We start from the raw sequence: 25,192 nt of genomic DNA, 5'->3' as shown, positions 1-25,192 counted from the left end.
GCAAGAAACAAGGAAGGATACAGCAAATATAAGCAGGGATACAGCAAGTGATAAGGAATGATACAGCAAATATAAGCGGGGATACAGCAAGTGATAAGGAATGATACAGCAAATATAAGCGGGGATACAGCAAGAGATAAGAAAGGATACAGAAAGTGTTTCAGGGAGAATCAGCAAGTATTAAAGGGGGATACAGCAAGTATTAAGTACAGCAAGTATTAAAGGGGGATACAGCAAGTATTAAAGGGGGATACAGCAAGTATTAAAGAAGTTATAGCAATTGATAAGGAGGGACACAGAAAATGTAAAATGGGATACAGAAAGTGTTAAGGAAGGATACAGAAAGTGTTAAGGAAGGATACAGAAAGTGTTAAGGAAGGATACAGAAAGTGTTAAGGAAGGATACAGAAAGTGTTAAGGAAGGATACAGAAAGTGTTAAGGAAGGATACAGAAGTAAAGTGTTAAGGAAGGATACAGAAAGGTTATAAAGGATACAGAAAGTGTTAAGGAAGGATACACAGAAAGTGTTAAGAAGGATACAGAAAGTGTTAAGGAAGGATACAGAAAGTGTTAAGGAAGGATACAGAAAGTGTTAAGGAAGGATACAGAAAGTGTTAAGGAAGGATACAGAAAGTGTTAAGGAAGGACAAACAGTAAAAGGATACAGAAAGTGTTAAGGAAGGACACAACAAGTATAACAAAGGATACAGAAAGTGTTAAGGAAGGATACAAACAAGTATAACAAGGATACAGAAAGTGTTAAGGAAGGATACAGAAAGTGTTAAGGAAGGATACAGAAAGTGTTAAGGAAGGATACAGAAAGTGTTAAGGAAGGATACAGAAAGTGTTAAGGAAGGACACAACAAGTATAACAAGGGATACAGAAAGTGTTAAGGAAGGACACAACAAGTATAACAAGGGATACAGAAAGTGTTAAGGAAGGATACAGAAAGTGTTAAGGAAGGATACAGAAAGTGTTAAGGAAGGACACAACAAGTATAACAAGGGATACAGAAAGTGTTAAGGAAGGATACAGAAAGTGTTAAGGAAGGATACAGAAAGTGTTAAGGAAGGATACAGAAAGTGTTAAGGAAGGATACAGAAAGTGTTAAGGAAGGATACAGAAAGTGTTAAGGAAGGATACAGAAAGTGTTAAGGAAGGATACAGAAAGTGTTAAGGAAGGATACAGAAAGTGTTAAGGAAGGATACAGAAAGTGTTAAGGAAGGATACAGAAAGTGTTAACAAGGGATACAGAAAGTGTTAAGGAAGGATACAGAAAGTGTTAAGGAAGGATACAGAAAGTGTTAAGGAAGGATACAGAAAGTGTTAAGGAAGGATACAGAAAGTGTTAAGGAAGGATACAGAAAGTGTTAAGGAAGGACACAACAAGTATAACAAGGGATACAGAAAGTGTTAAGGAAGGATACAGAAAGTGTTAAGGAAGGATACAGAAAGTGTTAAGGAAGGATACAGAAAGTGTTAAGGAAGGATACAGAAAGTGTTAAGGAAGGATACAGAAAGTGTTAAGGAAGGATACAGAAAGTGTTAAGGAAGGATACAGAAAGTGTTAAGGAAGGATACAGAAAGTGTTAAGGAAGGATACAGAAAGTGTTAAGGAAGGATACAGAAAGTGTTAAGGAAGGATACAGAAAGTGTTAAGGAAGGATACAGAAAGTGTTAAGGAAGGATACAGAAAGTGTTAAGGAAGGATACAGAAAGTGTTAAGGAAGGATACAGAAAGTGTTAAGGAAGGATACAGAAAGTGTTAAGGAAGGATACAGAAAGTGTTAAGGAAGGATACAGAAAGTGTTAAGGAAGGATACAGAAAGTGTTAAGGAAGGACACAACAAGTATAACAAGGGATACAGAAAGTGTTAAGGAAGGACACAACAAGTATAACAAGGGATACAGAAAGTGTTAAGGAAGGATACAGAAAGTGTTAAGGAAGGATACAGAAAGTGTTAAGGAAGGACACAACAAGTATAACAAGGGATACAGAAAGTGTTAAGGAAGGATACAGAAAGTGTACAAGAAAGTATAAGGAAGGATACAGAAAGTGTTAAGGAAGGATACAGAAAGTGTTAAGGAAGGATACAGAAAGTGTTAAGGAAGGATACAGAAAGTGTTAAGGAAGGATACAGAAAGTGTTAAGGAAGGACACAACAAGTATAACAAGGGATACAGAAAGTGTTAAGGAGAGATACAGTAAATGTAACAAGGAATAAAAGGATATATACAGCAAGTCTTAAAGAACGACATATCAAATATACGATAGGATACAGCAAGTGTAGGATAGGAAGCAAGTGTAAAATAGGATAAATCAAGAGTAAGATAGAATACAGCAAATTTAAAGCAAGCATACATCAAGAAGAAGATAGGATACAGCAAGAGAAAATGGGGATTCGGCAAAAACAATACAGGATACAGCAAGTAGATTGATTATAAGAACACAGTGAGTGTAAAGTACTGAGTGTAAAGATATAGTGTGAACAGACATTTATATGTGCATGTTTACGGAAGGATAACAGCAAATGTTAGGCAGGATACAGCCACTTAGAGGAAGAATGTAGTATGTAAATACGAGAGATCCCAGAGGGATCTTGGCAACCACCAAAGAATGATCTATATCTGACAAAGGAAAGATGGATCTTTTCTCTACTTTTTAAACTTTTTCAAACATACTACATATAAAATTTGAGACAGATCGCTTCAGTACCTTTTGAGAAATAGCGGTAACAAACTTCAACTATCAAAATCCAAGATGACTCCTTGGCGGCCATCTTGTTGATCAATCGGTCCAAAATCACAATATGCACAACTAGGGCCCTAGGGGAACCTACATGTAGATTTGAAAAAGATCCATTCAATACTTTCTGAGCAATAGCGATAACAAACTTTGAATATAAAAATCCAAGATGGCTGCCTGGCAGCAATTTTGTTGACCGATCGGTCCCAAATCACAATATGCATAACTTGGGCCCTAGGGGAACCTACATATGAATTTTGAGACGGATCCCTTCAGCACTTTCTGAGAAATAGCGATAACAAACTTTGAATAACAAAATCCAAGATTGCTGCCTGGCGGCCATCTTGTTAACCGATCGGTCCTAAAATGCAATATGCACAACTAGGTCCCTAGGGGAACCTACATATGAAATTTGAGACAGATCCCTTCAGTACTATCTGAGAAATAGCCATAACAAACTTTAACTATCGAAATCCAAGATGGCGGCCTGGCGGCCATCTTGATCACCGATTGGTCCAAAAATGCAATTTGCACATCAAGGGCCCTAGGGGAACCTACATATTAAAGTTGAGGAGATCCCTTCAGCACTTTTTGAGAAATGGGGATATCAAACCTTAACTATCAAAATCCAAGATGGCCGCCTGGCGGCCATCTTGTTTTTCCTATCAGCCTCAAAATCTGTATGGCACAACTAGGGACCAAGGGTAACCTCCCTGTGAAGGTTGAACAAAATCCCTTCAGTAGTTCTCAAGAAATATCGATAACAAACTTCAACTGCCAAAATCAAAGATGGCTGCCTGGCGGCCATCTTGTTTTTACGATCAGCCCCAAAATCTGTATGGCACAACTAGGGACCAAGGGTACCCTCCCTGTGAAGTTTGAACAAAATCCCTTCAGTAGTTCTCTAGAAATATCGATAACAAACTTCAACTGCCAAAATCAAAGATGGCTGCCTGGCGGCCATCTTGTTTTTCCGATTAGCCTCAAAATCTGTATGGCACAACTAGGGACCAAGTTTAACCTCCATGTGAAATTTGAACAAAATCCCTTCAGTAGTTCTCAAGAAATATCGATAACAAACTTCAACTGCCAAAATCAAAGATGGCTGCCTGGCGGCCATCTTGTTTTTCCGATCAGACTCAAAATCTGTATGGCACAACTAGGGACCAAGGGTAACCTCCATGTGAAGTTTGAACAAAATCCCTTTTGTTGTTCTCAAGAAATATCGATAACAAACTTCAACTGCCAAAATCAAAGATGGCTGCCTGGCGGCCATCTTGTTTTTCCGATCAGCCTCAAAATCTGTATGGCACAACTAGGGACCAAGGGTAACCTCCATGTGAAGTTTGAACAGAATCCCTTAAGTAGTTCTCAAGAAATATCGATAACAAACTTCAACTGCCAAAATCAAAGATGGCTGCCTGGCGGCCATCTTGTTTTTCTGATCAGCCTCAAAATCTGTATGGCACAAATATGGACCAAGAGGACCCTCCATGTGAAGTTTGAACAAAATCCCTGCAGCAGTTTTTAAGAAATAGTGATAACAAGCATTGTTTACGGACGGACGACGGACCACGGACGCAGGGCGATTTGAATAGCCCACCATCTGATGATGGTGGGCTAAAAAGAGTGAAGAAAATGAATGATACAGGAAATGGAAACAAGTATATACCACGGATACAGCATGTTAATGACAGCAGTACTTACTTGTGATGTATGGTTGTTTGTTTCATCACTCTCTGTCTTTGTGGTTACTTCAGTGTCCCCATATGACTGTACAGGACAGACATCTACTTTTTCTAAAAAAGAAACATTACAGTACACTACCTCAATAAAGTATACAGCTAAGCTTACAACTTGAGTTATATTGCTTAAAAACAAAGTTCCTATATAATTATCTTGACCTCTAATCTTTAAAATCAACCCCAAGCAAAGAATTTTGGACTGATTTTTATCTGCTATAGAGACCTGAGTTGCCATAACTTTTATACTGGATAAATCAATGCGGTGATACAAATTCAATGGATGAATCAGTAATTAAAAACAAAACCTAATTAGTAGACTATACCTGCTACAATAGTAGCATCTGATTGGTCAGATCCCGGACTGTTTTCTTCTTCATCAGCCTCCTCTATCTCGGGCTGTTTACGTAGAGTTTTCGTACCTCTGCTGTCAGATCTATATTCAGTGGCCATGGTCATGGAGGTGGGCTATAATGACAAGGGGAGATAACTTTATATTATATACTCACGAGTGTGAAATGTAAAGGGAGACAACTTATACAGTTGGTAATAACAGTCAAGGCAATAAACTGTAATGATAAGGGGAGACAGAGTTGAATCGAGTTGAGGAGTTTAGTGTACCGTCATGTATACCGGTAATTCTTTTCCAGGTACAAGAAAAAACAACTTTAATACATTTTAAATCTGTTCTGATGGTTACAGATGCCTGTTGTATTAAAAAGGGGAGATAACTTATCGTATAAACACAATACTGGCAAGGGAGAAAATTAAATACATACATTTACTGTAGCTTTCATCATTGAAATGGGATATAGTACCAAGGTAATCATTTTTTTAATATACATACACATCACTAAACAAGATCTTTACAAGAGAAAGTCTCTGGTATTCTCCATATCCTTCTGAGATAAAAATTCAATCATACTAAATGACATATTGCAATTCAAAAGATGGTAATTAGTGCTGGTGATGACAACACTTTATTTGCAGAAGAGTCCGGAAATCACAAGTATCTATGAAGTGTACATATTAAATGTAAATCTAATATATGATAAAATGGGCTTGGACTGTTTCAAGAAAACAATTCACTTGATAATTCACAGAATGAATAGGCAGCTGAGAATACTATTTGCTGACAGATTTACAAGTGATTTTCTTTTTAATTGGTTTATACGATAGCATGTATAACAATAGCAGCAGACCTCCAGAACATTATACATGCTTGTAATAGTGAATGTAGAGAGTGACAGGCTACCAGGCGTGTGGTCCTGTACAAGTAAATCACAGTCTGTACCACTATATACACTGTCAACATATATCTCCTTTTATCCCTGTAAGAAACACAACACCCCCTCCCTCTCCCCACTAAATTGAATGGTTACAGTGATGTAACATATTTTTATCCTTTTTCATCCACTAATCTAGCTGCTTTAGAACAGACAAGGTATGAAGGGAGATGACGTCAATGGAGGCCACCAGGCTATTACACAGAGATGTTTATAGTAGTGGAGAACTGCCAGCCTCCGTATCTACTAGAGTTAATGCACCAACTACTATTATGTTGCTGTCTCTGCTCCACTATTTACACTGCGCGACCAGCCATAATATTATGTATAATTAACGAGGATAAAACAATGTCACCTCTCTCTCTCTATGTCTTATGAATCTTAATCTCTACCAAATGTTTGGTGTATCGTTGGAATATTGTAGAGAGCTTAAAGGACCATGTTTTTATAGGGTGAAAATCTCCACCAGCCTCCAGATATAATCAGTGCAAAACCAAACCAATTGGGAAACAATGGAGATAATTAGCATCTTATGCCATGATCTGAGAATCAAAAGATCTAAACCAGTACACACAGCTTTAATAAATTTAAAAACTTGATGTACAAAATACAGATGCATGATTTGTTTGTAAAACATTAATACATACAAATGACAAAAGCCATCATTTCGAAAGAATAGAGTCTTGGTAATGTAAATATGGTAAATATCAGTACATAATGTAATTTCATTTATAATGTAATTCAGACTCTAAAATATATTAGAGGCTCAAACATCAGAAATTGGGTGCTCTTTGTTTCAATATGGTTTGATAGAAGGTACTGAAGAAATTGTTGGAAGATATTCATTCAATAAATGATATATGGTTTAATGGGACCAGTGACCTGCCTGGCAGTAGTATGGAGGAGATAGTCTATGGAGGTAGTAGTAAGATTCCACAACAACATGAGCAGCTGGCATGGCTACACCCCCTCACTCCAATCACCGCCCCCACAGATGCCACATTACTTGCCATTATACCAGCCAGCTCTTACGTCAATGCCCTCCTACATAGATCCATCACCAATACACCAGTATACCCCAAATAATCAATTTACATTTTACTTGTGAATGGAGTCTTGAGCCAGAACTGGGGGAGGATTTCTGTTGTTGTTGTGTACATGACTGTGCACAGTAACATATATGGTCAGGCTACCACAACAGATCTGTGTGCAGCAAAACAATACTTGTTTCTATTGTCATTTTCCAACAACCAGTTCTTTACATCAAGACAAGTACATCTATATTTATCTGGATAAAAAATAAACATCATTTCTCTAACAATTTGGGAACGCTTTTTATATTTTACAAACAATTAATGAATTTTGTTTATATCATATATTATATATGATACCAATATGCAAGCAATCTGCTAATTTACTCAGCTTCCAGTATAAGATTGTGTTGGTTATTTCATAACTAAACTAGTTCATTTTTTTCACAATGTCCAAAATTTGAAAATGCTTATTAATTGCCCTCTACCTACCCCTACCCCAATCATAAACAACTATAAGGAACAGTAGGTAAACCCACCAGGTGACTGGACAGGTAAAACTGACCGTGCACTGATTTTCAAAGTCACCCTACTCGATTCACAGGTAAGGCTGATTTCAGACACAAATTAAATGCATAATGTACGAATACAGCTTAATTAGCTCAAATCATACTCCATTTTTGCTGAATCAATAACACATTAACTTGGCCGGATGAAAGTGAACATCAAGCCCAACAAACATATAGCAGGGTAGGTCAACTGCTGAGTCGGGCCAAAATTACCATAAAATAGTACGATCTGCCATGGGCCTGGTCCTAGAACAGGACAACCTGACCCCCTTAGGTCTTGTGGAAAATGCAAGTTAGACAAATAATTTTTGTCTTATCTTTAGTGTTGCTGATTGATTTGTGGGTTTGCATGGTTGAGCGTTGTAGATAAAGAATCATTACGTGGTCAGAGCAGGATATCACTGTAGCTGGTGGTTGTTCTAATGAACAAATTATGCTAATATGACACACATTCACCTATCTTTATAGAAAATCACACTAAAATGTGGGCCAATGGTACATACTAACAGTGCTGCTAATAGATTGTGACTTGGTCGTTCTCCCTAGTGAGGCCTAAAGTTCCTAGCTTACTTCCTAGCGTGCACAAGCTCACATTGCTTCAAGGAACCAAAAACAATGAAAATGTGTTGATCCTCAAGTGTGACAAATGATTCAGATACTGAAGCCGTGGTTGATTGTGCATGACAGATGGACTTGATGTGACAGACGCAACACCTGGTCAAAAACCAAACATTATCGAGTTCTTTCAAAATGTCAAGACTTTTCTTTCACCCATTAAAGTCTTTCATGTCTTCTACATATATTTTTAACACCTACGATAACCAATGATGGGTTGGTAGCAATGACTTTGCTGACAGGCTGGTCAAGATACCTCATATTCGCTCCCATGGGTAAACTTAGAAGGTGTTTGAACTCTTCAAGGCTAGCACGGTGGTCTTAAGGAATTTTGCTGATATTGCAATACTTGAGAGAACTAATTATATTTCTAAGATGACCTGTTCTACTTAATATAACAATGTTCTATGATGCACCAACTTGTTATTACACAAGTGATAATTACACACCCATCTTACCAGAGTGACCTGGGAGTTATGTCCCTTGGGGTCACCATTTCCTGTAAAGCCAGCTGCCTTATTCGACTCCTCATCATAACCTTTGATTCCCAGCCCTCGGCTGGTTTATCAATGACACAGTGATAATTTTATTAAGTCTGTAAGAACAATGGTCCTAATCACAATGAATGACAATACCAGTAAGATCATCATGTTGTAGCTACTGTCATATACTACGCAGTAGCCTGTGTAGCTAAGGTTCATTGGACCACACCCAGAGTCCAACATACACCTCAGTAATGATCACTGTTATGTTTAGGGTCATACATAATGTTTAAAATTCTTTTATGGTACATATAACCAGGTATGAATCAATCATTTTGGCTCTTTTTGGAGTATTTGCCAATTAGTACCCTATATCTGGTAATTTATCGGAGATGACGTTTTCACGATTTCATAGAACACTGCATTTGTTGCAAAACTATCCCGAAAATTATTATTTACTGGTAAACCATATGTATATATATAGTTAATGTCACATACAATGTAACATGTGCAGCTATATGGTTTGCTTTCAGGACCGACCAAAAACAATAGGCACTTTAATGTAATATTTCAAGTCATGAATATACTTTGATATTAACTCCCAATTCCATCTTTACTAGTAAAGGCCAAGGTTTATATTATGTGATTTTTTTCCCTCATATATCTGTAGTTGTAAATGAATATAAACTGGCTAAAAGAATTTTGTTTAAAATTGTTTTGCCAACTGACATGTATACAGTAAGCATATTTTAACGTGGGTGACATGTTCGCGATCTATAAAATGATTAGTAACAGGTTAACCTGACCTACTATAGCAATACCACAAAATATGAATTTGTTAAAATTTAACATATCAACTTTTCAGTCAAAATTTTTGATCCCAAAAATAACAGTCTGAGTATGTTGAAGGAAACTGACTTGATCAAGTGTCAATTCGATCATGATGGTTTAACTGTGTCAGAAATAACGATAAATGTATATTTATCCTCTAAAAAGAATGTATGTCCACTTATAGATTGACATCATAGTAAATCATTTTGATGAGTGATTTCATAATTGATGAGACAATCATGCGTGATATTATATCAGAGTTTTTTTCTTACAAAGAGGCACAGCAACTAGAAACCTTCAGCCAAAAAAAATGTGTTTCTGTTATCCCTACCTACCATACATTTATCTCTGACACTACCTATTTATCAATATCACAACCTTTTCAAAAATTGAAAGAAAAAAAAGTTTTAAAAGTTCAAAAATAGAAGAAATTCCCTACCAACCTACTGTATTTTTTCAGCACCCTGAAACATACATATATTTGTTGGGTAACATTAGGAGTATAACTTGTCTTATCTAATCATTTCTAAGAAATCTATTGCATTATCAACAGAAGTGAATTGTGTCATCATGTCTGGTCAAGGTATATATATCTGAGAAAGTTTACCCACAGGTTCTGATGGTTTTATCACGATATGTTTATTTACCTTTACTTGAAATCAATGCAGACAATATCTACAGGAAGAGAAATAAAATACCTCGCCCACACACAACATTAACATTGCACTTATCAAATCAAGGTCATCGCTAAACAAACAAGACGCTTTTACATACCTAATTCACAAAGTTTATCCAATATTGGAGCCAAGGTGTAAAAATTGTTAAGTTATCACATTGTCAACAGTCCTATTGATGTATCAAAAGTAGTCTGCATAGAAAACAAAATTGTATCTGATAAGTAAAGGGAATACACACAGCGTACTATGTTGATTTTACACATCTCAAAATCCCTTTTTTTAGTACAATATCAATATTAAGGTATAACACAATGAAAGTGCTTCCTTTTCAAAAAATCATTTAACCATTATAACAGATATTTTGTTTTCAAAAAATTGTAATACACCATCAATTCATTTTTTGCATAGTATTTTTTTGATGGTATTTTTTTTTTTTAAGAAAATTAATAGAAAATTCAATAATCAATTCTTACAGTGTTTGTCACATGATATTGTCAAGCAAACCGATACCTGCACTAAAATACCCCACAAAAATAAATATTACAAGCACGGTCAATTATTTCACAATACCAATATCAAATATAACGATAATGGAAAAATATGATAAAACTCTAAATGGATGGCTAGTACAAACCTGAAAGTCAGCAGAGTCCTATCGTCTTGTCCTTCACATTCCCCGACAGCCTAACCTACCCAGCGGTCAGCAGCTGACCCACACCTATATAGCTACTCAACATTTGTCAATGGAGTTGAAGGTGTCAGCAGCAATCTATCTCAGAATTCAAATATTTCCTAGTTGGGCTGATATACCATATAATCATTCAGGTCACACACACGCCTCTGTGACTTGTGTGCTACAACTACTCTACCACTGTTGGAAAATACCAACGTAGTTACCCCAAAGATGAGGTTCTCAAATCCTAACCTCAGATAGATCAACAGGGCCCCACATCCTCTTCTACAGATCTACAGGGTCCCACATCCTCACCTAAGATCTAAAGGGTCCCACATCCTCACCTAAGATCTACAGGGTCCCACATTCTTACCTACAGATCTACAGGATCCCACATCCTCACCTACAGATCTACAGGATCCCACATCCTCACCTACAGATCTACAGGGTCCCACATCCTCACCTTCAGATCTACACGGTCCAACATCCTCACATACTGATCTACAGGGTCTCACATCCCCATTTAAGATCTACAGGGTCCCACATCAATTACATACAGATCTACGTATACAGGGTCCAACATCCTCACCTAAGATCTACAGGGTCCCACATCCTCCCCTTCAGATCTACAGGGTCCCACATCCTCCCCTTCAGATCAACAGGGTCTCACATCCCCACCTACATATCTACAGGGTCTAAATCCTCACCTAAGATTTAAATGGTTAAACATCCTAAACTACAAATCTACACGGTCCCATTTCATCACCTACAGATCTAAACGGTCCCACATCCTTACCTATAGTCTACAGAGTCCAACATCCTCTTCTACAGATCTACCTGGTCCAACATCCTCACCTACAGATCTAAAGGGTCCCATATCCTTGCCAACAGATCTCCAGTCCCATATCCTCACTAACATATCTACATGGTCCCACATCCTCACCTAAGATCTAAAGGGTCACACATCCTTGCCTACAGATCTACAGTCCCATATCCTCACTAACATATCTACATGGTCCCACATCCTCACCTAAGATCTAAAGGGTCACACATTCTCTTCTACGGATCTACAGCGTCCCACATCATCACCTAGAGATCTACACAGTCCCACATCCTTACCTACAGATCTACAGTCCCACATCCTCACCTAAGATCTAAAGGGTCACACATCTTCACCTACATATCTACAGGGTCCCACATTCTCACCTACAGATCTACAGGGTTCCAAATCCTGACCTACAGATCTACAGGGTCCAACATCCTCACCTTCAGATCTACAGGGTCCAACATCCTCATCTTCAGATCTACAGTGTCCCACATCCTTGTCTACATATCTACAGGGTCCCACATTCTCACCTAACATCTAAAGGGTCCCACATCATCATCTACAGATCTATAGTGTCCCATATCCTGTTCTACAGATTAACAGGGTTTAACATCCTAAGCTACATATCTACAGGGTCCCACATCCTAATTTACAGATCTACAGGGTCCCACATCCTCACCTTCAGATCAACAGGGTCCCACATCCTCAGCTACATATCTACAGGATCCCACATCCTATTTTACAGATCATCTACAGGGTCCCACATCCAGTTCTGCAGAGCTACAGGATCCCACATCATCATCTACAGAGGGTCCAACATCCTCACCTACATATCGACAGGGTCCAACATACTGTTCTACAGATCTACAGGGTCCCACTTCAGTTATGCAGATCTAAAGGGTCCCACATCCTCACCTACAGATCTACAGGATCCCACATCCTCACCTACAGATCTACAGGGTCCTACATCCTCATCTAAGATCTAAAGCATCACACAGGGTTCCACATCCTGACCTACAGATCTACAGGGTCCAACATCCTCACCTTCAGATCTACAGTGTCCCACATCTTATTCTACAGATCTACAGGGTCCCACATCCTCGCCTACAGATCTACAGGGTCCAACATCCTCCCCTACAGATCAACAGGGTCCCACATCCTATTCTACAGATCTACAGGGTCCCACATCCAGTTCTGCAGATCTACAGGATCCCACATCATCATCTATATATATAAAGCTACAGATCTACAGGGTCCAACATCCTCACCTACATATCGACAGGGTCCCACATCCTGTTCTACAAATCTACAGGGTCCTACATCCAGTTCTGCAGATCTAAAGGGTCCCACATCCTAACCTACAGATCTACAGGGTCCCACATCCTCACCTAAGATCTACAGGGTCCCTATTCCTCACCTAGACCTACTGGGTCCCACATCCTCACCTTAGATCTACAGGGTACCACATCCTCACCTTAGATCTAAAGGGTCCTACATCCTTACTTAGATCTACAGGGTCTCACATCCTCACCTACAGATCTACACGGTCCCACATCCTCACCTACAGATCTAAAGGATCCCACATCCTTGCCTACAGATCTACATGGTCCCATATCCTCACCTACAGATCTAGTGTCCCAAATCTTTACCCAATATCTATAGGGTATCACATCCTCACCTTAGATCTAAAGGGTCCTACATCCTCACCTAAGATTAAAATGGTCCCACCTCCTTTTCTACGGATCTACAGGGTCCCACAACCTCACCTACAGTTCTACATGGCGCCAGATCCTCAACTACAGATCTACACGGTCCCACATCCTCACTTAAGATCTACAGGGTCCCACATTCTCACCTACAGATCTTAAGGATCCTACATCCTCACCTAAGATCTAAAGCATCCCACAGGGTTCCACATCCTGACCTACAGATCTACAGGGTCCAACATCCTCACCTTCAGATCTACAGTGTCCCACATCTTATTCTACAGATCTACAGGGTCCAACATCCTCACCTTCAGATCTACAGTGTCCCACATCTTATTCTACAGATCTACAGGGTCCCACATCCTCACCTACAGATCTACAGGGTCCAACATCCTCACCTTCAGATCTACAGTGTCCCACATCTTATTCTACAGATCTACAGGGTCCCACATCCTCACCTACAGATCTACAGGGTCCAAAATCCAGTTCTGCAGATCTACAGGATCCCACATCATCATCTATATATATATAGCTACAGATCTACAGGGTCCAACATCCTCACCTACATATCGACAGGGTCCCACATCCTGTTCTACAAATCTACAGGGTTCTACATCCAGTTCTGCAGATCTAAAGGGTCCCACATCCTTACCTACAGATCTACAGGGTCCCACATCCTCACCTAAGATCTACAGGGTCCCTATTCCTCACCTAGACCTACTGGGTCCCACATCCTCACCTAGATCTACAGGGTACCACATCCTCACCTTAGATCTAAAGGGTCCTACATCCTCACTTAGATCTACAGGGTCTCACATCCTCACCTACAGATCTTCACGGTCCCACATCCTCACCTACAGATCTAAAGGATCCCACATCCTTGCCTACAGATCTACATGGTCCCATATCCTAACCTACAGATCTAGTGTCCCAAATCTTTACCCAAGATCTATAGGGTATCACATCCTCACCTTAGATCTAAAGGGTCCTACATCCTCACCTAAGATCTAAAGGGTCCCACCTCCTTTTCTACGGATCTACAGGGTCCCACATCCTCACCTACAGTTCTACATGGCGCCACATCCTCAACTACAGATCTACACGGTCCCACATCCTCACCTAAGATCTATTGGGTCCCACATTCTCACCTACAGATCTAAAGGATCCCACATCCTCACCTAAGATCTACATGGTTCAACATCCTCACATACAGATCAATTTCAACAACAATATATATATATTGTCACCTATACCTGTTTCTACCCCCACCAACAGTATCCCACATCCTTATGTACACCTGTGCTACTTTATGTAACAATTTCGGGAATCATTACCGAAAACTATTTTTATAGTTACTCTAATGTACTAGCTAATTTACCTATACTGGCCCTGAATGCATCTATTGTTTGCATTTTCTAGACATAAAGAATTAAGAGCAGATTCTTAATTACCTGTTTACCAGAAGTGATGCCATCAACACATGTTCTTCCTCCTGTCTCCACCTGTGTGTGTCCAAATATTAAATATCACATATTCCTAATGTTTAGTCCTGGAATGTTATTAATATCTAATCCACATCATACCCATAACTACGTCACAAGTAAACACAGATTCTCACATCGCCTATAGTTCATTGGTTGTACCATAGCTTTATCACATGTCACCTACCTAGTGACAACACTCAAGCAGGCACAGCTAGTTGCAGACAGACAACCAAAACAGTTTCATCAAGGCAGTTATGTTGTCAAATTCTAGGCATGACAAGACGTGGAAGACACCTCCATTATGATTGTATAACCTTGAATGGATTATCGTGGGACACTCAGAGTTTTTCCATGTCTTTCATTCATGTTGATTGGCAACAAGGGATGTTGGCTGATGAGAAGGATGAGCCAAGTCAAAAGGCAGTAAGCTGTATGAAGGAGGCTGGCAGCCAGGTACACACATGCCAACCCAGCTGACATCTCTACACAGCATCACCTACATGTATGCCACAGGCCATATGTGCTATCTTAGCCATGCTAGTACACAATACTGTACCAGTAGTGAATATCAGTGCTGTACCAGTACATTTAATATCAGTGTTGTACATATACTATCAGTGTTGTACATATAGTATCAGTGTTGTACATATAGTGTTGTAGATATAGTATCAGTGTTGTACATATAGTATCAGTGTTGTACATATAGTGTTGTAGATATAGTATCAGTGTTGTACATATAGTGTTGTAGATATAGTATCAGTATTGTACATATAGTATCAGTGTTGTACATAAAGTATCAGTGTTGTACATATAGTGTTGTAGATATAGTATCAGTATTGTACATATAGTATCAGTGTTGTACATATAGTATCAGTGTTGTACAGTACATATTGTATCAGTGTTGTACAGGACATATAGTATCAGTGTTGTACATATAGTATCAGTGTTGTACATAAAGTATCAGTGTTGTACATATAGTTTCAGTGTTGTACATATAATATCAGTGTTGTACAGGACATATAGTATCAGTGTTGTACAGTACGTATAGTATCAGTATTGTACATATAGTATCAGTGTTGTACATATAGTTTCAGTGTTGTACATATAGTATCAGTGTTTTACATATAGTATCAGTGTTGTACATATAGTATCAGTGTTGTACTATCAGTGTTGTGCATATAGTATCAGTATTGTACATATAGTATCAGTGTTGTACATAAAGTATCAATGTTGTACATATAGTATCAGTGTTGCACATATAGTATCAGTGTTGTACATACAGTATCAATGTTGTACATATAGTATCAGTGTTGTACAGTACATATAGTATCAGTGTTGTACATATAGTATCAGTGTTGTACATATAGTATCAGTGTTGTACATATAGTATCAGTGTTGTACATATAGTATCAGTGTTGTACATATAGTATCAGTGTTGTACATATAGTATCAGTGTTGTACATATAGTATCAGTGTTGTACGTATAGTATCAGTGTTGTACATATAGTATCAGTGTTATACAGTACATCTAGAGAGGTAGCAGGCCTAAGTAACATCACAGCTACTCAACACTCATCAAGATCATTCTTTGTGACTGTTTAGTAGCTGCGATGTTACCTAGGCCTGCTACCTCTCTAGCTATACAACCTTTCATGTCCCACACAGTATTACAACTATTCCATGTGAATTACATCTTATTATTGGCATAAAAATAGGGCAGTGATCCGGCTTGATGGAAATTTATCACCAATGTCAATCACACATCTTTGATACAGATAATATTACCTGACACTAAGCTAGTAAAACCTAAAGCTATAGCAGTATAAAGCCTATTTAGCCCACTTTACCATGAACATCACCATGCTGGACTAGTCTTTACAATCACAGTCAGTACATATAGGTGTACCATGGAGGCCGACAAGCCCTTCATCTCTAGTTTTAAGTCCCATGTGAGGCAGTTGCCAGGTACTGATCACTGGTTGGTGATTTACTCTGGGTACTCCCAACTTTCCTCTACCTGTAAACCTTGAATGTCCTTGAGTGACCCTGCCTGTTAATTGGACATTAAACAAGAGGCCCAGAGGGCCTGTATCGCTCACCTGGTTTGTAATGCCAAATAATTTTCTGAATACAGGTTCATTGTTTCTTTTCTAAAGGAATTTTAATATTAACCTCTCAATCCCCTATTGGGCCCCACCCCTCCTGCCCCCTGGGGGTCAGAGCCAAAATTTATACAAGTTCTGTTCCCCTTCCACAAAGGATGTTTGTGGCCAAATTTGGTTACAATCCATGCAGAACTCTATGAGAAGTAGCGATTTAAAGGATTTACCTCTATTTCCCCTATTGGGCCCCGCCCCTCCTGCCCCCAGGGGATCAGAGCCAAAATTTATACAAGTTCTGTTCCTCTTTCCCCAAGGATGTTTGTGGCCAAATTTGGTTACAATCCATGCAGAACTCTAGGACAAGTAGCGATTGATAGAATTTACCTCTATTTCCCCTATTGGGCCCCGCCCCTCCTGCCCCCTGAGTGTCAGAGCCAAAATTTATACAAGTTCTGTTCTCCTACCCCCAAGGATGTTTGTGGCCAAATTTAGTTACAATCCATACAAAACTCTAGGACAATTAAGTAGCAATTTATAGAATTTACCTATAATTCCCCTATTGGGCCCCGCCCCTCCTGCCCTGGGGACCAGAGCCAAAATTTATACAAACTCAGTTCTTATTCTCCCAAGGATATTTCTGGCCAAATTTGGTTACATTCCATGCAGAACTCTATGACTAGTAGCGAATTAAAGGATTTACCTCTATTTCCCCTATTGGGCCCCACCCCTCCAGCCCCGGGGGGCCAGAGCCAAAATTTATACAAGTTCTGTTCCCCTTCCCCCAAGGATGTTTGTGGCCAAATTTGGTTACAATCCATGCAGAACTCTACGACTAGTAGCAATTTATAGGATTTTCCTCTATTTCCCCTATTGGGCCCCGCCCCTCCTGCCCCCGGGGGGGTCAGAGCCAAAATTTATACAAGTTCTGTTCCCCTTCCCCCAAGGATGTTTGTGGCAAAATTTAGTTACAATCCATGTAGAACTCTATGACTAGTAGTGATTTAAAGGATTTACCTCTATTTCCCCTATTGGGCCCCGCCCTCTCCCGCCCCCGGGGGGTCAGAGCCAAAATTTATACAAGTTCTGTTCCCCTTCCCCCAAGGATGTTTGTGGCCAAATTTTGTTACATTCCATTCAGAACTCTATGACAAGTAGCGATTTAAAGGATTTACCTATATTTCCCCTATTGGGCCCCGCCCCTCCTGCCCCCCGGGGGTCAGAGCAAATATTTATACAAGTTCTGTTCCCCTTCCCCCAAGGATGTTTGTGGCCAAATTTGGTTACAATCCATGTAGAACTCTATGACAAGTAGCGATTTAAAGGATTTACCTCTATTTCCCCTATTGGGCCCCGCCCCTCCTGCCCCCGGGGGGTCAGAGCCAAAATTTATACAAGTTCTGTTCCCCTTCCCCCAAGGATGTTTGTGGCAAAATTTAGTTACAATCCATGTAGAACTATATGACTAGTAGCGATTTAAAGGATTTACCTCTATTTCCCCTATTGGGCCCCGCCCCTCCTGCCCCCGGGGGGTCAGAGCAAATATTTATACAAGTTCTGTTCCCCTTCCCCCAAGGATGTTTGTGGCCAAATTTGGTTACAATCCATGTAGAACTCTATGACAAGTAGCGATTTAAAGGATTTACCTCTATTTCCCCTATTGGGCCCCGCCCCTCCTGCCCCCGGGGGGTCAGAGCCAAAATTTATACAAGTTCTGTTCCCCTTCCCCCAAGGATGTTTGTGGCCAAATTTGGTTAAAATCCATGTAGAACTCTATGACAAGTAGCGATTTAAAGGATTTACCTCTATTTCCCCTATTGGGCCCCGCCCCTCCTGCCCCCGGGGGGTCAGAGCCAAAATTTATACAAGTTCTGTTCCCCTTCCCCCAAGGATGTTTGTGGCCAAATTTTGTTACATTCCATTCAGAACTCTATGACAAGTAGCGATTTAAAGGATTTACCTATATTTCCCCTATTGGGCCCCGCCCCTCCTGCCCCCAGGGGGTCAGAGCCAAAATTTATACAAGTTCTGTTCCCCTTCCCCCAAGGATGTTTGTGGCCAAATTTTGTTACATTCCATTCAGAACTCTATGACAAGTAGCGATTTAAAGGATTTACCTATATTTCCCCTATTGGGCCCCGCCCCTCCTGCCCCCGGGGTGTCAGAGCCAAAATTTATACAAGTTCTGTTCCCCTTCCCCCAAGGATGTTTGTGGCCAAATTTGGTTACAATCCATGTAGAACTCTATGACAAGTAGCGATTTAAAGGATTTACCTATATTTCCCCTATTGGGCCCCGCCCCTCCTGCCCCCGGGGTGTCAGAGCCAAAATTTATACAAGTTCTGTTCCCCCTCCCCCAAGGATGTTTGTGGCCAAATTTGGTTACAATCCATGCAGAACTCTATGACTAGTAGCGATTTAAAGGAAATGTTGACGGACAGACGGACGGACGGACGGACGACGACGGACGGACGGACGACGGACGCCGCGCCATGACATAAGCTCACCGGCCCTTCGGGCCAGGTGAGCTAAAAAACCAAACCAACGTGTACCATATGTAACAACATGTTTCTATTTACTCATTCTGTAACAATTTCTGATTTCATCTTTGTATTTTCAACAGTAGAAGTAATCTGTTTGTATGTCACATAATTGACTGCCTACATAAACTATAATCAGTGGTCTATCACATATAATAGTGAACATTAATTCATATGAACTGAAATCACTTGTAACGTTGTTAATATGAAGTTGGTGTAACAGTTTTCTGAGCTAAGTAGCTAGACATTACATCCAAGATAAGATAACAGATGTTGTGAAAACAGAATTAGAAAATTACATAAATGAATTATGACGTCAATTATCCAAAGTGTGAAAGGTTACATAAACTTGTCCATTTAGTCTTTTTGATGCTTAAAACATATGGTCTACACTGATAGCATTTATAACTTTAACTTTCCTGTTAGATGTGTTCGCTGCGTTTGATAACAAAATTCAGATTTTTTTTAACAGAGCAAGAGGACTTGTTAACAAAAACATTTGTAAGTGATTGGCTCTGAAAGCTATGTTTCTATTTGGAAACAAGATAAGTCCGTCTCCAGGCCGTACATAATAGTGGGACTTCAAAGACAGCCATGTTTTACAGGATGTGCCCATGTACAACATGTCTGCTCTCTGGCTCTCAAACGACTAGAAAGCCAATGATTTCACAAATCAAAATTTATCCACACATTTGAGATGGGTAATGATGTCAATCTTGCATTATCTCACAAAGTAAATTCTTAACTATCTCACAGTTATAAATATTGAAATATAGCTTTACTCTAATATTTAGGTAAACCAAATTTTAGATACTGTACCATACCATTATTTGTCATAAAATGTTATCAACTCTTCTGTAACATTATACACACATAATCATATATACTGTTATTTGGGATAGTTTCTTTTCTGTTTTCCTAAATTTGCCTGACCATCCCTTTAGTATTAATGAACACACCTTTTACACCCTTTGCCCAGGCATTTTCAATTATGAATTATAAAACCCTTGTGAATGGTTTAAAGAGGTATTTTTATACTATAATAAGGAAACATTCAGGGCAAAATCACAGAAGGTGAAGCAGGGACAAACAGCCATGGGCCTACTGGTATATCACCGTGATTGTACCAATTTCAGAGAGAGAATGAAATTATATTTTATCAAAACCATAATTTCACATAAATGTTACTATATAAAGGTCAGAAAATGGCTGAATAATTGTAAGATCAGAACGGCATGACATATCTCTGTGTCAGGTAATAAAAGGTAAATTGTACAGGTAATGACACATAATTGTCAGTCTCCACCAGTCCACACACCACTGACAGTTGGCACCCCAGGACACACTAACCTAGCATTTACTTTCATTTCCATTGAACAGATTTTAATGTATAAACTTTATAACACTACATATTCACATATGTCATGACACTTTTGTCACACAATAATCACATTCATTAATGTTTTATTTTGCAGTTTTAAATCACCTTAAAACAGTCATTAGGGATTGTATTCTTGTAACATGTAGTTTGATAAACCAGTGTGTGTGTTTGGGAGGCTGTGGTATGTGAACAACTTTTATTAAGCTACATTCTGAGATGATAATGTTGTCAAAAGTAGTATAATAGATTCTGTCTAGTCAGACAATACCAATCTGCCTTTTCATACCTTAATAAAGTTATGTTAGCTAAATTCATGATGTTATTTTTAAATATGATTAAAAGAAAATGTATTATTTAGATCCATTTATAAAATTGTCAATTGTTAAGTATTATGACATATCATATCAATGAACCTATTGAGTAAACTTTTTTTCATAAGCAAGAGTTTAAGAGTCTATTCATCATAATAATTATAGTTCCCAACGTCTATTACTTCTGTAAGTATATATTTAAGTTAATTCCTTACCAGTCTATATATTTTATGAAAATTCTTAAGATAGTGTTTTCTTGTCTTTGTATCTTTTTATCAATTTAGTACTCTAAACTGCCCCTTGATATAGATACATCTGACTTCGTCCTGTTAATGCTATAATTGATTTAACAGGATGTAAGTACAGAAATTTGTCAGCTAACTACATACAAAGCCATAAATTACCAAAGTGATATTGGCGATAATGAAGTGAATTGTGACCCGTCAGCACTGTTTATCTCCCCACACAACGTTCACTCACTCCCTGTTCTCGACCATTGTTGTCCTACAGAAACTATGGATTTTTGCAATACATCAATAATTTTCTTACAAATTTCATTTTATCACCCTGGTGCTGGGCCATGTTTGTTTTAGAACTAACAGATATATGAAAATGTTTGCGCGATAACAAAGAGTAACAGGATTTATGACATATCTTTTTGCACTGCACGGTATGGGAGACAGGGCAATTAAGGCCAAATCACCGGTCATTGTTGTTACAAACATACAAGCTCCAAACAACACTGATAAGACAGTGGCACCTGCGATCAATGTTCAATCAGGATTGTTCTCCATACATCAGCACTACAAAACGGTCCCAGTGCAGAGAATCACATAAACAAAATCACCATACACCATAGCATAACTGCATCAGCAAATTCTTTAAAAATCCATTACAATGCTAACACAGTGTAAATTTACAAATGTACAGAAATTATATATTCATCATAAATCTCCCACATATGCATTTAACATAAATCACTATTGTATCGGTGTATATCCCAAAGAAAACAACAAAATGTTTATCTTTTCAAAAGCAGGCATCTAATTTTCTTTACATTAGGATTTGTTGGTTAAATTAGTTTGTAAATGCAAAACTACCTTAATAAGTTAATAAAGGCTGGGGTACTTGTTACAGACTGACTTTGCTCAAATTCTTTTTTCCAGGAACAGTAAAGATGACATACAAATTGATAAATTAACACAGTGCCATTACAATTTATTAATGATAAACAACAATCTAGATAATTGTGAACCCAATAACCTGTATAGATCAAACAATACAAACCACAATTATTCCATATCTACGTATTAACACAAATGTATCAACATTCAGTACAGGCAAACAAATCTGATTATGATAAATCTCCTTTTGAGTACAAATAAAGTAGTATATGATGATCAAGTCACACCACTAAAGATTAAAACTTCTGGAAGCCAATATACATTATAGATTGCAAAATGGCAGTTTTAAAGGTACAGGTAATTATACAGTTAGATTATATTTCCTGTTGTAACACAATAAACACTTCTAAAGCACGCTGCTGAGTTCATATACTTTCACAAAACACAGCATCTCAAACGGTGTGTTGAGAAACATTATAATCATTATATATATCTATAATGGTAGTATAATCTAACAAACTCAGTCTGCCTTTGTGACAAAAAAATAACCTTACATTTTGTGGTATACTATTGACAAATGTGAAAAATGTTACCTTTATCAGGAAATATATGCTAATTTCAATCCATTGTAGCTGAGCAGGTGACAAAAAGGTGTTTTCGTGTATTGCGTCTGGCATCCTGTTATCATGCCAGCAGACCAAGGGTGTGGCTACTTACCTAACAGGTAAAAGTCAATACAGTGTCGGGTACAGAGCTATGCTGACTAGTTCACCATCATAACAGGGTTATCAATGGTGTCTGAAAGTTCAGCAACTCTTTTTGTTTCATATTTCAGTTGATAATAGATATTACCTAACACTATCACAACTATATAATCAAGAATGATCTTGAATATCATTTGATAACAGCACATGCAACAGCTTGTATATATAGCAAATAATCATAATAAAGATAATTATTTTTAGTTGGTCTGTTATTTTCAAATACATGTTTTACTTTATCTGAAATAGAAAAGTATCTTTTAGTTGGTCTGTTATTTTCAAATACATGTTTTACTTTATCTGAAATAGAAAAGTATCTTTTAGGGGTTGGTCTTTTGTTATTTTCAAATACATGTTTTACTTTATCTAAATAGAAAAGTATCTTTTAGTTGGTCTGTTATTTTCAAATACATGTTTTACTTTATCTAAAATAGAAAAGTATCTTTTAGTTGGTCTGTTATTTTCAAATACATGTTTTACTTTATCTAAAATAGAAAAGTATCTTTTAGTTGGTCTGTTATTTTCAAATACATGTTTTACTTTATCTAAAATAGAAAAGTATCTTTTAGTTGGTCTGTTATTTTCAAATACATGTTATCTTACTTTATCTGAAATAGAAAAGTATCTTTTAGTTGGTCTGTTATTTTCAAATACATGTTATTTTCAAATACATGTTTTACTTTATCTAAAATAGAAAAGTATCCATTTTAAGTGACTATTCTCTATATTACAACAGAAGTATACTTATACTTACATATTTAGCTACCATTAATAAAGATATGACCACAACAGATCTAATGTGAACACAGTGGTACATTAGGTAGAAATTGACTGAATTCACTGTCAGACATTTTGTCATAGCAACTGTACTGTTGTTGACTAGGATTTCAGATAAAATTTTATGCAAAACAGAAATCTTTGACACAAGATTTTGAAGATTTCGTGAAAAAAAAGAGTTATATATCTACATTGCATTGTTTACTATATCCCATATCCTGTCTGAAGCATTGCATATTGATCATTGATTACATAATCATTGGATCTACTTTTGTCACATACATGTATAGGTAAAAGGTTTTGTAATCAAGTTTCTAGTATATTCCTGAAAGATTTGTTATTTTGTGGTTGATTTTAAAACCATGCAGTTGGTTTGAAATACTAGAGGAGAAAATAAAAGAAAGGGAAGAAACAGAGAAAGATGAAATGAAAAAAATAACACCCATTTCAGAAAATGAACAATTAATTCCCACAGATAGATTTTTACCTCTATGGTTTTTAACTCTATTGATAATTGCAAGTGCACTGTAAGAATGGTCTACCTGTTATCAAACATCACTGTTCATTTCTTTAAAAATCAGTTAGAGTTAAATATTCCCAGCTGTTTAATTATTATAAGATAAAGAGATATGAATGTTGATCTTCATCATCCAAGTAGGACTTTATATTCTCAGCAACTTCTATATCATGCGTGTAAGTTAGTTACTAGTTTACTACCTCAATGACTCTACCTTTTTCCAGGTTTTAGACTGTCAACATTCTCAGCAACTTCTATATCATGCGTGTAAGTTAGTTACTAGTTTACTACCTCAATGACTCTACCTTTTTCCAGGTTTTAGACTGTCAACATTCTCAGCAACTTCTATATCATGCGTGTAAGTTAGTTACTAGTTTACTACCTCAATGACTCTACCTTTTTCCAGGTTTTAGACTGTCAACATTCTCAGCAACTTCTATATCATTCATGTAAGTTAGTTACTAGTTTACTACCTCAATGACTCTACCTTTTTCCAGGTTTTAGACTGTCAACATTCTCAGCAACTTCTATATCATGCGTGTAAGTTAGTTACTAGTTTACTACCTCAATGACTCTACCTTTCCAGGTTTTAGCCTGTCAACTATCAAACAACCACATCTTTTTCTTGGAGCAGAGAGGTTACTACCTAGAAAGGGTAATTTAACCATGAATCTAGCTTTCATCACTGCACTTGCCCATTCAGTGTTGCTACAATATCAGAGCTTTTTCTCACTTATTTGGGAAGAAAATTGGTAGAGGAATTTCCAGGACTTAACTGCATTCCCTTTGGTGATGAATTCAGCAAATATTGTTTATTATTTCCATTTGGAATATAATGAGCTAGGCTCATAATGAACCTGGAAGAGCCCTGTGAAAAAGCCTTCCATATTAGATTTAAATTATAGCATTATGAAGTAGGGGTGACTATTGCCATCAATTTTAAATATTGCAATACTATTGCTATCGAGGGAAACACTATTGCAATAGTTTAACTATTGCAGAATACAATTG

The 25,192-nt window shown here is 37.9% G+C and overlaps 1 protein-coding gene across 5 annotated transcripts in view; it reads right to left on the bottom strand.

The window, feature by feature from the left end:
* Positions 1-25,192, bottom strand: part of LOC138320650 (cAMP-regulated phosphoprotein 21-like) — a 64,023-nt gene that overhangs the window by 22,433 nt on the left and 16,398 nt on the right. For 2 of the 5 annotated variants that reach the window (XM_069263782.1, XM_069263783.1), the window contains exons 3-4: positions 4,818-4,959; positions 4,457-4,548 (exon numbers count right to left, since the gene is read on the bottom strand). In XM_069263782.1, coding sequence (XP_069119883.1) covers positions 4,457-4,548; positions 4,818-4,950 — 225 coding nt within the window. In that variant the 5' untranslated portion in view covers positions 4,951-4,959. Of the gene's footprint in view, positions 1-4,456; positions 4,549-4,817; positions 4,960-10,616; positions 10,637-14,638; positions 15,142-22,719; positions 22,819-25,192 lie in introns of those variants that run through there. The other 3 variants (XM_069263781.1, XM_069263784.1, XM_069263785.1) reach the window with 3 other exon arrangements.

Source organism: Argopecten irradians, chromosome 4, assembly GCF_041381155.1.
Source record: "Argopecten irradians isolate NY chromosome 4, Ai_NY, whole genome shotgun sequence".
Taxonomy (NCBI): domain Eukaryota; kingdom Metazoa; phylum Mollusca; class Bivalvia; order Pectinida; family Pectinidae; genus Argopecten; species Argopecten irradians.
This window is presented reverse-complemented; position numbering and strand designations above follow the sequence as displayed.